The sequence below is a fragment of the Stegodyphus dumicola genome, chromosome 9, assembly GCF_044657685.1.
Source record: "Stegodyphus dumicola isolate Sdum_Otavi_A_Nest chromosome 9, ASM4465768v1".
In the NCBI taxonomy this organism is placed as follows: Eukaryota; Metazoa; Arthropoda; class Arachnida; order Araneae; family Eresidae; genus Stegodyphus; species Stegodyphus dumicola.
In genome coordinates, this window is record NC_140776.1 from 120,348,052 (window position 1) to 120,361,903 (window position 13,852).

At 32.3% G+C, this 13,852-nt stretch overlaps 1 protein-coding gene across 6 annotated transcripts in view; it reads right to left on the reverse strand.

Moving 5' to 3' along the window:
• The window catches only part of LOC118205143 (5'-AMP-activated protein kinase subunit gamma-1-like), a 552,717-nt gene that overhangs the window by 59,951 nt on the left and 478,914 nt on the right, over positions 1–13,852 (reverse strand). For all 6 annotated transcript variants that reach the window (XM_085824013.1, XM_085824011.1, XM_085824014.1 and 3 more), the window contains 2 exons: positions 13,409–13,506; positions 11,984–12,017 (listed from right to left, as the gene is read on the reverse strand). In XM_085824013.1, coding sequence (XP_085680139.1) covers positions 11,984–12,017; positions 13,409–13,506 — 132 coding nt within the window. The remainder of the gene's footprint in view (positions 1–11,983; positions 12,018–13,408; positions 13,507–13,852) is intronic.

The following is a 13,852-nucleotide window of genomic DNA, read 5'->3' on the forward strand; positions in this document are numbered from 1 at the left end:
AAATGTTGAAACACATGGTAAATGAAATGCATAAAGTACTAATTTTCCTTTTGAAAATGTTGACATTATAGTTTTGCAACTTACGATATCCACACTTAGAGTTTCAAGAACAAATTATTGTAGTCTCTTTGGCATATACACGTGTGACCAAAGCAGTGAATTTATTGTATATCACTATTAAATGCTCACATGTAATAATATTATTTAATATTGTATTTAATAATTTTATTTTAGTTTAATATCTTGAAAATAATGTTGTTAAAAATGTGATGGCAATCGTTACAAAATCCTATTCCTTTTTGAGCTGATGGAATTCTGATGAATCTCTTGTTGAGTGTGGAATTCAAACAATGTCTCTGCTTCTAATCTGAGTGTAAAAAGTGACAAAATTCTTTCTGTGTAAACAAATCACTGCATAGATGGTGACAAAATTTTTGTTCCTTTCATGAAGAAGCCCATTAGTTTTTAAAGATAAATGAATTATTTCCTTTCCATTTCATTAAGTAAAAAAGAGTGATATATTATAGATCTGTAGACAGTTAGTCGTGGTATCTGATAAAACTGTTAATTTTTCTTTAACATGTTCTAACATAATTTTTAGTGCCTGAACATGGACTCAAAACATCATATGGTTGATTATCTAGTTATAGAAAGTCAACCATATAATTCTCATGTGGGCGTTAAAACTCTTATAATTATTTTAACCGAGGAATTTTGAATTATACCACCTAGATGTACTATTATGGATATTATCAGAAAATGTATTAAATGTAAGAGATTCACTTTAAAGGCTTCAGTCACTCTACCTGTTCAGTAATGGTGTAATGACATCAAATCAGAAGAAACATTTCATTTACGAAATTCACAAACGTTTATTTGGAGATGATCATGAACAAGAATCATTTACATTTTCTCTGATGAATATACAGGGTGCGGCAGCGTTCATAATAGGATATTAAAAAAACACCATAAGACAGTAACTGTAATTTATTTATTACCTCTTATGTCAATTAATAGTTAAAGGTATGCCATTTACTTATGTGCAAGTCATAGTCCATTGCATGGATTACTTTTTGAATATGATGCCTGTCAAATGATGCCCCCTCTGCACAACACATTCATCTAGGCAGCATTGGAAGCTTGCCATAACTTGGCGTAATGTACTCCCTGGGACATTGCCAATAGCAGTTTTGATGTGATCCTTCAACTCAGGAATGGTGGCACAATGTGTTCGGAAAACTTCTTGCTTCAGGTGGCCCCAAAGGAAAAAGTCTGCACATGAAAGGTCAGGCGAACGAGGCGGCCAGGAAATGTCACCAAAACGGGAAATTACTCAACCTGGAAATGTCTGTCGCAATGGTCTGTCCATCTGGAACTTTCCCATGACATCCCAAGTTGAAATGTTGCGGAAATAGACGCTGGGTAGCAATAACAGAGTAGTTATTCTTCAAATAACTTTCAATAGCAAAGGCATGATGCTGCGCACTCCACCGATCTCTATCACTGTCACACTCAAAATGGCAGCTAATTAGTACACGAATGTGGCACGAGCTGGCACGTATTCATGCAGTACGTCATTGTACTATGCAAGTCAAATTACGCTATGAATGCTGCCGCACCCTGTATAACATTTATAGAAATGTTTATAAACTCAAATTATTTTATAAATAAATGTGTGTACCTCAAAAATTACTATAAAAATAAAACTCTCTTGCTCTTGATAAACATTAGTCACCCAACTCCTAACCAAAACAAAACCTCCTTCTAAAATACTTTGAACCACAGAGTATTAACTTTAAACTAAGGGAAAAAGAAGATTTTGATCTGCTGCCACTCAAACGTAAGTAAATTATAATTAGTAAAGAAGCAGTTTATGACATCCTCCCTCCTAAGTTAACTAAGAACTCAATTAATGTTATTTATAGCAGAAAACAGAATTTTATAATTTTATAATTAATTAAAAAATTTTAACAGAGGTAACCACATGCAGTTACTCAGCTTCCTTTTCTTAATCTTTTTAGACTATATTTTTCAAGAAAATTACCACTAAAACTTACCATAAAAATTACCAATAAAAGAGATTAATTAATTAATAAGCTTTATTAATTAACTATATACGTTTAAAATACTAGACTGTATTTTCATGAAAAATTAAGCAATTAATTAATTAGCTTTAGTAGTTAATTATACAAATTAATTAATGAGCTTTAATGGTTAATTATACAAGTTTAAAATTCTATTAACTGCCATATCTGGTATTATTTTCCTACTCATTTTCAGTTTTTTTAATGCTTAAAATTTCCTCCTTATTTTTTCAGCAAAATTAGTCCCAGTTCCTTTTATGAGAATTTTTAAAAAATCAAAACGTACGCCTGCGATATTTTCCTCTTATTTTTACCATGCATTTTCGATGATAATCTTTTTAAACTGCAAAGCTTTTGAGCCACACCGAAAATGACGACGATGTTGTAAAACAGCAATGTTTTCGCCTTCCTTTCTTTTATGTGGGCAAGACCATTACAGTCATGTTCATTAGAAAAAAGAATATTCAACATCATCTGCAGTTATACGGAACAACTCTGCCCTGGACTAACCAAGTTCCTTAACTCGAGGTGATCCTCACTAATTCTCTAACTTGGCCCCCACACATACACTCTTCCAGTTCGTAAAGTTAAACTATACACCTTAATTGTTCGAAACAGTGTTCCATCCATTGAATGAGTAACTTGTTGCAGCCCATGTTATGTTATGCCTATTCAGTCTGGGTGTATTCTTGTAAATCTGACAGAAAAAAGACTTCAAACTGCACATAACTATGTTCTCAGGCAGATCTCCAAAGCATCCTGGTATGTTCGTAATAATATTATTCATTAAGAACTTGTCATTGTCCAAATACAATCATTTTATTACTATCTTGCAGTTAAATTTCATGCAAAAATGAGAACACTTAGTCATCGTGATCTCCGAATCTGTAACTATAACTATCTGGATGAGCAGCATAAAAAGCGGACTATGGCCATACTTAACCCCAGGGTGTTAATGGAATAATTAGTACTGAATGTTGATTTATTTCTAATTTTATTTTTCATGATTTGTACTTTTATTGTACTGTATTATTGTATGTATTCTTTTTAAATTGTTTAAACTTTAACACTGTGACCGCTTGCACTGTGTACTTTTAGTTCTCAGCTCGGTCAGCTTTCTGAACAATCTGTTCTAATTAATTAACATTTATAATACACTGGTTATCATAAAATAAGGAAAAATTACAAAAATAGCGATAACTCCCTCAAAAATAAGCCAAACCGTGTAAAATTTGAATATGTTGCCAAGTAAGAGTAGCTGAGTAAAACTGCGATACGCAAATTAGTGGCGCTACTTTCGGAATACGTCATCTGCGAGGAGCATAAAAGTCCACGTTTGAGAACAAACCCACATATTTCACTGTGACAGTGACATCAGAAATCTGAGATAGCCAATTTGTAACAATGACCTCCAGGCATCATTTGCCTGCAGAACTGCGATGTAGAGCCATTGGGAGACTAGAGGCAGGACAAAGTCAAACAGAAGTGGCCAGATGGCTAAATGTGAGTCCTTCTGTGGTTCATAGACTTTGGAGGCAATTTCAAGGTTCGTGTCAACATCAACTGTGCGTAGGAGGCTTCATGAAAGTTGTCTGTATGCGAGGCGACCAGCCATTTGTGTGCCGTTCACTCCATGCCATAGGAGGGACCGTTTTCAGTGGGCACGACATGTCCATTGGACGCCTGATCAATGGAGGGTAATTCTATTTACGGATGAGTCCAGGTTTAGTCTAGAAAGCGATAGTAGGCATTATTTGATATGGAGAGAACCTAGAACCCGGTATCATCCATGAAAGGATGCATACGGAAGGGGCAGTGTCTGCGTTTGAGATGGCATCTCTTTGGGTGGACGCACACGCCTCCATGTCTTTCCAAGGGAAACTGTGAACGCTCAGATTTATAGAGATGACATCCTTGATATTTATGTGCGCCCATATGCCAGGGCAATAGGTGATGCTTTCCTGTTACAGGACGACAACACAAGACCACACATGGCTCACATCGTAGATGATTATCTTCAACAGGAAACAATTACGCGCATGGAGTGACCAGCTCGATTCCTGGACTTGAATCCTATCGAGCACGTTTGGGATGTTTTAGGGAGATGTCTAGCTGCTCTCAATCTGTCCCCTCAGACCCTTGTCGTGCTTGCAACTGCTTTGCAAGAGCAATGGCTCTCGCTTCCTATAGAACTGATAGATTGCATAACTGAAAGCATCACACATCGCTGTATTGCTTCTAGAGGCGATCATATTCCCTATTGAAGGTACTTTTCCTATAGCAAACTGACACCTTCGATTTGTTCATTTTATATATGTGCTAATTTCTATACTACCATATTTAAAAATACCATATTTGTCTGGTAATTTCTTTTAATGCTATTTGATACCTTACTATGTGTTGTATATTGTGGTTAAGTTTCATTAAATTCTACATGTAACTTTTTCAGTAATCATAATTTTTGTGATTTTTCCTTAATTTATGATAACCAGTGTATATTTAAAAACAATTCAGTAATTCAAATTCAAATTTGTTATCTTATTTCTTAACGTATTATTAAGTACATTATTTCAAAATTTTTAATCGTTCGATTCAGGGCAGGGCACTGGACCCAGGGACCCAGGCACCCGGGTAAGTTAAACACTATTCCACGTCAGCTTGATTTTTTCTTTACCACAACATTTTTTTGTATAAGGTCATTTTTACCTTGCGTTGTTTTCTCCGCCATGTTCTCGGGTTTATACTAGCCACTTCATATTGCAGAACAAATTAAACACTATTTGCAGAATAGTAAAAGAAAAAATTAAAATTGAGAAAATAAAATAAGTTATTTCTAAATACAACTATGTATATGATCAGCGATCTGTGTAAACAAAAAAGAAAAAAATCAGAGATCTGAATCAAGATGCTATCAGAGTGAAGCTCGTATTTTGATTCAGAACTTACCAGATCTCGAATTTTTTAAATTACCTGTAGAGACACAGACACAGAAAAAGTATAATTATTGATGAATGATGCAGAACAGAAGCTGGGTGATGCAAAAATGACCTTTTATGAGTGAGGGATGACAAGTATAAAAATATTATTGGCTGGACTCGAACCATCAGTCTGAGGCTCTACAGTGCGCAATTCTACAGCACTAATGTTTACGTAATAAAAAGGCGATAAAAATTGAAGAAACAAAGTGAAAAAGGAAATGTTCCTACATTTAAAACTTGTGCAAAAGAGATGACGATTTAAACAAACAATTATGTATATAGATCCAACATGTTGAACAGATGTGCTGCGCAAGATCTGGAAAGGTAATGATCTGGAATAATTTCATAGTTTAAGATTTTAGCAAAATTTGTAGAAAAATTTGTTTCAGCATTACAGTAGAAAATTTTGTTTAGCTTATTGAAGTAGTGCTTAATGTAATAAGTGTTTAAGTCTTTATGAAGATTCTTGTTTCTGAGAAACTAAAGGGTTCCAGTAATAAGAAAAAGAAATTTATTTTCTAAAATTTGTAGCTTATTAATTTCTTTTTCTTCTCTCATAGTATCATTAAGTCACCAATCTTATGATACATTGCCAATAGTGTATAGCAGACGGCAGCGAAGCATAACACATGCTAAGATGAAACGTTACTCCACTGAACACAATTAAAAAACAGCAATAGAGAAGGCAACAAGCTATCAGAAAGAGTACTCTTGTTTTGCATCCACTACGTCTTTTTGCACACAGGGTGAAAAATCAAGCTCAGGTGCGAATTCCTTTATTGGTGGCTACAAAACTGAATCTAAAATAAACGAACCATTTCAAATAAACAACTGGAGATAGGAACAAAAATATAAGAAAAGATTTATTATGGCCTTTTTATTATTATTATGCTCCATTTTTGCACTTGGAGATTTTGCTTTTAAGCTTTCATAATCTTCAATTCTAACAGCCTCTAATGGTCATGGCACCGACAGCAAAGTTCTGAATTATGTCTGAATTATGTTATTCTGACCCACTTTTCTTGAAAAACCTGTTTCAAGTGACCTTTGCTTGGAGCTTAATATTTGCATAAGCATTAATTTGAATACAGATTGTAGATTTTCAATGAATTTGATACCTGGGCACCACGCAAAGAAGGCTATGTAATTACTGAATACAGGGGCAAACTAACCACTTTTGCAAGTTTTGGATTATTATTTTACTGCATTATGAAATTTCTATGCAAATATAAATTAACAGCAGTTTCTTTCATGTTTTCCTCAAGCATATTTTAATAAATTACATATCATAATGCCAACAAAACTTTTCGCTTCTACTTGAGACCATGCAAGCCTACATAATCATAAATCTATCTCCATGTGTGATTCCTCAAAATCAATGGCTAGGATATCATAAATAACGGATCAAAACTTGGTGTTTCTTCGAAGCAATGTCATCATTATCACTAAATATGATCCCATAACATTACTGCAGAGGATATGAATCTTCAATAAACGAGTCTGAAGCTTCTCTCCAGCATATCTAGAAGTAAAACTATACATCACGATTATCTTAAATAAATATAAGCTTTTGGACTCCACTTGAAACCGAGCAAACCCATACAATCATGATTCCATTTTCCTATTTGACTACAGGAAATCAGTGACTTCGTATCAAGAGTTACATTTGATTTCCTGGAAATAATGACTTGAATATTATTATCACATCAACTTGCACCTTTATTTCAGATGTTACGGGTCTTTAAAGGGTGTTGAAACCCCAAAATCTTCAAAAAATTGTGATTTCGGATTTTTGCATTTTCAAATTCTTTACACTTTTATCTTTCTAAAAATACCATTCTTTAATCTTTATGAAAATTAGAACTGTAAAAAATCTAGTTTTAATATGTCATCGACTGCTTTGATCAATGAGGATTTTTATATAAAAACGCGTTTTTCTCCAAACGTGATTTTTTTTTATACTCGATGTACCTTTTCTCAGGAACTACTACTTAGAGGTATCTAAAATTTTTATGGCTTATTTATTAGGTTTCCTAATATTTACTGAAATGAGCTTTTTGTGATAAACTTAGAATAAAAAATTTTAAAAAGTTTTTTGTGTGAGAATGCTAAATTTTACTATGTTTAACAAAATATTCTGTAAATTACTCTAAAATCCAAAATGTTTCAAAAGCTCATTTCAGTATAATAAGATAGGTATACTTTAATTACACAAAACATTTTAAGCGTGCATCTACAGCAGATTTTGAGAAAAGGTACATCGAAAATGGCCAATTTAACATTGTCGGTAAAGAGGTTTCTGATACCCCTTAATAAACGGTCATCTGACATTTTTTTTTTCAGTATATTTAAATAAGCTGTATATTATGATTTCCATCAACAAATATGTTTTTTCCAACTCCATTTCTAGCCACGCTAACCTACATAATCAACAGCAGCTTCATGATTGATTTATGGAAATCAGTGGCTTAAAATTCCCAAAAATATTCGTCTTAATCACGGGAGTACAGCCATCATCATTACTAAATTTGATCTCAACACTTAATTCCAAAAGTTCTAGATCATGGCTTCTTAAACTTTTTTTGTCGTGACTCCTTTTTATCACCGAGATTTTTTTCACGACCTCTGGACCCCATAACATTTACGAAAATTTTGTGGGACCTCATAAGCATTGCGCAAATCTGACATACGCGCGAGTGAAACCGTCAGTTTTTTCACTTGTACTGTAATATACTATTGCAGTTTTAGGTCATTAACTTTAATTTCTAATTTTAAGACATGGAAAAATGTGAAAATTTTAAATAAGTAACACATGAAATGACAGTGTCACATGCAAAGCAAGTAAAATGAACGTTTATATTATAAAAAGAATGCGTCAGAATGTTTTCGGTTTTTTTTTTTTTTTTTTTTTTTTTTTTTTGTCTGTATTGTCTTATCTTTACCTATTTTCAGATACATTGGGTAAAAATATTTGGTAATTGTAAAATTATTACAAGTTAAAGAAATATCAATACTGCTAAAACTTTTGGCAACCCTCTGGTACAGGTTCCTCAACCTACAGTTTAAGAAACTCTGCTCTAGATCGTCAGTAAGCTAAATTACAAGTAAAACACCCCCAGACTTGCCTTTAATACTCAATTTGATGATGAGTAGCTTGCCACAATTGTTTCTAAAAGTTAAACAATAACAAAACAGGAAAACTGATCATAACTAAAAAAATATGCAAGCAGACTGGACGAAAACTGGTGATAATACACTTGTAAGTTAAAAACAAGAAAATGCTGATGTCACAATGGATGTTATATTGTGAATGCTGATATCAACAGGAACATAAAATCTCTTAAATTCGGACACATAAGTTTAATACAAAAAATTTCTGAATAATAAATATAATCACTCGAATACTAGTACAGGCCTGACAACGATGTTTCATTCTGTTTATAACGATGTCAACCAGCTAGCTGTTTGGGCAGCAATGGCGACTGATCATGTAAAAGCAATTCTAAATCAACTAGTGATTGGGGATAGGGCTGGAGGTCAGAAATACGCCTCTTGAGAGCACCCTACACGTGCTTAATTGGATTAAGGTTGGGAAAGTGTGCTGACCATTCTATTTGGAGTTAAGTTTTTGCGTCAAGAAGCTGGTGAACAAGGCGAGCAATGTGAGGGCGGCCATTATCTGCTTGCAAAATAAAGGTATCGACAATTGCGACCGTATACAGATGAATTATAGGATTCAGTATGTTGTCTCTGCACCTCTGAGCATTAATTGAGTTTTATGTGTCAGTGCATACAGATTTGTGCGCTTACCTAAAACTACTTTCCCATGCAAGAATACTTACCTACTGCAGAGGTATTAATTTTCCGTATGTTAGAGGGAAAATATCGAATGTTTACTTCCTATTACATGCAAGTACATCCAGAATCACTTGATAAAGCAAAGCAGGACTCATCAATGACCAGAGCAGGGGTCTACTGATTTTCAGTGCAGTTTATCTGACTATGCGGCCTAATTCAAACACTTCCTCTACTGGTGGGAGGTATGTGGGTCGCACAATGCCAGTCGCCAAGTATACAAACCTCTTTCATGCAATATGTCGTGGCTGATAGGGTCTTTCTTGTAGCAGAAATAAGGCGGATCTAAGTTGAGATGGAGCTGTAGTCCTCTTACGATATGCACTTAAGTCATCACAAATACTGGCCCTTTGCAGAAGTGGCAACTCTTGGCATACTTTCGGTAGGTCTTCAAGAGGCTGAACCAATTGTTAGAAACTGGTTCCACAACCGACTTAGCACGGAACGATTTACATTTAGCCATATTGCAATGTCAGATTGTCGCTGCCCAACTTCTAATCAGTCTAAGGTTCTTTAACGCAATTCTGCTGCGAAATGCAGCTTCGAGCTCATTATTACACTTAGGTTACTTCGAAACTGTTTAATATACGTAGTTTATTGAACAGCGATTCTCTCTTAAACAGCTCGTTTTATGCTGTATCATATTTACATAAAGCGAAGAATTACATAAGCACTTTTGCATCATGCTACTCGATGCAGCTTGCTTTTACTTGTAACATATACAAATTAAAAAAATTTCAAAAATGATTTTGGTTAAAATTCCATAATCGGGGTGAGCGCCAAGCTTGGCGAGTTTTTATTTGGCGTGATTTTAATTTGGTTGTGGTTTCTGGCTGTATGTTTTCTTGTGGCAAACCTAGAGTATTATTTTGGTAACTGTAGGAGCGCGAATTTAGTGTAGCCAGATTTTTTTTCAATTTAATTTTGAAATACTGTGTTTGTTTTTAAAAGTTTTACTGTTTAATATTATTGTTATACATACGTTTAATATTATATTTATATAAATATTTGCAGAAGGTTAAGCTGTTGTTGGTGGGAGAGTGTTGGATTTCATATGACATGAAGTTTATAATTTATAAATGTTTTCATTTAATTTTATTTAGTTAATTTTTTTAAAGTTTTGTTTCTTACATGTGGCAATCGAAAGATGTGGAATATTTAAAGCTTTGAATGAAAGTTGTTTAATGTGTTGAATTCCACGATGATAGTAACTTGAGTATTTTAGTTAGTTTATGATGCTGAATACGCATAATTTGCTATTCTGTTTATGTTTAAAACTGAGTTCGCAGTGCTCTGATCTGATAAGTGTATACATTTATTTACTCAATAATTATTTACAAGAATTGTTCATTCTACTATTTTATGATGAATTACATATATATAGGAGTATGCTTTTACTTGCAAAGCTGTTAGACTTTCTTTTACTCATCTAGTATTTGATCATCTCATTTTACTATTCTGTTTACATAAAATAACGGCGTTTCACTACTGTAAAACTATTCTACTATTCTGTTTATGTTTAAAAATCCCTTTTTAGTGCTTCTATTTAGTACACCTAAAAAATTCGCCAAATTTTGAAGGCCAAAATAGTTTGGTGCCAACTTAGCCCGCTTATGGAATTTTAGCCACGATTTTGATCAATTTATCCAGATTTTACGGTTTGATTTTGGCAATCAGTACCGTTACCTTCCTACCAGTTTTAGGGATGACAATGAATGTGATTTGTGTAAGAATAAATGATACTTGTTTTCAAGAAAACTGTATTAAATGAAACAAGGAACAGAACATCCTGCATGTTTATGTATTGATTTAGCTATTTTTAAATAGAATTAATTAAAACTGTTTTATATTACCGTGCAATGCAGCATAAGACTTATTTGAAGAGAAAGCTGTGGCGGAAAAATTAAAAATAGAGGAGCACGCACATTTAATAAATAGATCTGTCGTAATTGTACTCTTTTAATATCGAGAAGTTTCGCGTGCATTTAAAAAGCTTATAAAAGCAGAAGGAAAACCTCTCAATTCAGTTGTTTAGCAGCTGTTTTACGAATTGTTTTAGAAAACTGCTGTTTATTGTAGCGAATTCGCGGCGAGATAGGATTAGCTTTTTCTATGTTTCTCTGTTTTGAATTAAGTTCTGTTGAAAGTTTGAGTAGTTTAGAAGATAACTGCTGTCAGATATTGCAATATTGTACGAATATCTGAGGAAATTTAAGCATTTTGTTTTATTTGTTGTAATAATAATAAATTTTATTCAGTTTTCATCGGACTTGTACATTCAACTTATTACGAACCCGTACACACACAACAATATTGCTATTTTAAATAAACTCCTTACACAATTGTACAAAATATGATATATAATGCGCATATAATGAACAGAATTTCCGGCATGTTTATACATATTGCTATTTTAAATAAACTCCTTACGTAATTGTATAAACTATGATATATATTGTGTATATATATATATATTAAATAAATTCTGCTAAATTATGTTATATTTAAAAAATTGCTGACGAAATTGTAATAATTTCTATAAGTAATAAAAATGTATATTAATTTCCTTCAATGTATAGATATATTAAATAATTTGTATTGTAAGGTTATCAAATAAAATGCCAATTTATCTTTAACCCTAGTCAAATCGTTTTAGTGGATGTTTAACATTTGTCAACTTTCTTAAACTGAAGACAAAATACCAAATATTTTTTAAAGCTGTGCAATCAAAAGTCTATTACTATTTATTAATTTTTAAACTTGCACTTAATCGCCAAATTTTGTTTATATTCTATATACTGCTTTCATTTTACTAAATTACTCATAAATTTTATATGCAAAGGAATGCATCCTCTTCTTGCGGAGTCATTATATATAAGCAAAACTATAAAGACGAAATAGGGAAGTTTTCAAACAACAAAATTCATTTTAAAACCTAATATTGCATTAAAAATATAATATAAACTTAATGTAAGTTGCATAAAGAAATCACTTCACATTACATAGATATAAAATAAATTACTTCACTTAAAATGATATTTAATTTAAGAATTCTAAAGGACGTACCATTCGTCACCAGGCAGCTGAAGGCATTTTTTACCTGAAAAACAAAATTCAATTTCAAAACTTGCACAGAAAAATTTTATATGGTGCTACTTTGGTAAACAGTTGCACGGATTTTTGGCGATTTACATTGGCGCTATTGTTGGCGCGGTTTTATAGTCATCAGGCATCTTGAAAAATGCTGTTTTTACGTATTTTACGCATATAGTAAAGTATTAGAAACTTTACATTTTTTTTTAAGATGCCTCGCAAATGTAAATAAATACATTTACTAAGAGTATAAAATGCTAAAGTAAGGTTAAATTATTACTTTCATATAATAGAATAAAAACACCACTATAAAAACATTGCGCCAACATTTAATTGGATTAAAATATTGCTTAAATTGAATATCGAATTAAAAACATCATACCAACCTTTAAAAGAATTAAAATATTACTTAAATACTTTAAAATAAGTTTTATAGGATTTAATTATTTAACATAAAAACATATGTGGCAATAAATATCTCAGGAATTTTTGAAAACATTGTATTAATTTTTTAATAAAAGTTGAATTATACACTTATAAAGTAAAAGAAAATTATCTACTTACATTTTTTTTAAAGTATTTTACCTGTCGTATATTGATAAGTACCAGAAAAAGAAACGATCTTCATCTGTGATCCACATCTCTCGCACTTCATTGGAGAAGCAATTAGCGAGGTTTTCTCCAAAAATTTAAAATAAATTTCCTCTGACGCTATTAACAATTTATAAATAAATATTTGATTAAGAAAGCCAGGTTGGCCAAAATAAGTTCTCAAAGGGCAATTTTTTTATTCCGATACCAATAATTCTTGGTAATTACCAATAACAACCTTCATCTTCGAAACAGACATATCCATTCCATTTGAAATCTGAGGAATTCGAAGACATGAATAATAAAATTTTAAAATGGGGCGGTAATGCACAAATATTCAGTAACCAATAAGGGAGCTGATTACATTACGCATAGAATTAAAATTATTTAAATAATCATTCATAATAAAATCATTTTTAAAACAAATGCAAAATTAAATTGCATTTTAATATTTAGCAGCCATAAATAATGTCACTGATTACATCATCCACAGCATAAAATTATATAAAATATTATAAACAACAATTTTTATTTCAAATAAAAATGCAAAATTAAATTGATTTTTAATATTTAGAAGCCATAAATAATATTTAAAACACGGAATTTATGCATAATAAAACGCATTATTTTTAAAATAAAATGACAACAAAGTATCGGTTACCATAAATAACTTATACAGCAATGGGTTTACCATAAAGTCGTATTACTCGCCAAAAGAAAAATTGCCAAAATCCGTGCAACCGTCTACCAAAGTAGCACCTTTTATCTTTTATATTCGCACATTAAATAAAAAAGATTGATAGTTACCAAAAGATCTGTAGAAAGCAAAATAACTTTGCCACTTTTGGGCATTGCATCATAGCAGGCATGAGAACCCAAAAACATAGGAATAATCTTGTCATCGTCTGAAAAAGAAACTTTTACATGAAATGTTATTCAATTTAAAAATAAACAAAACTGATAATTTAAAATTTTTAAATATTTAAGATTTAAATACAGAATTCCACGATTTGGCCAAAACGTTAAACGTCTGTTTTCCGCGTAAGCGTCTAATGAGATTCCGCAGGAGAAGAAGAATGATCTTGGTTGCTTATATTAGCTATACATATGTTACGTGATCTCCGAGGTTCATCTGCATTCTTTGTTTACAAAAGCTATACATAAGTCACGTGATCTATGAGGTCATCGGAATGCATAAGCCAGAAACTAAACTTGAAGTACTGGAGGTGCTAAAGCAGCAAGAATCTGCGT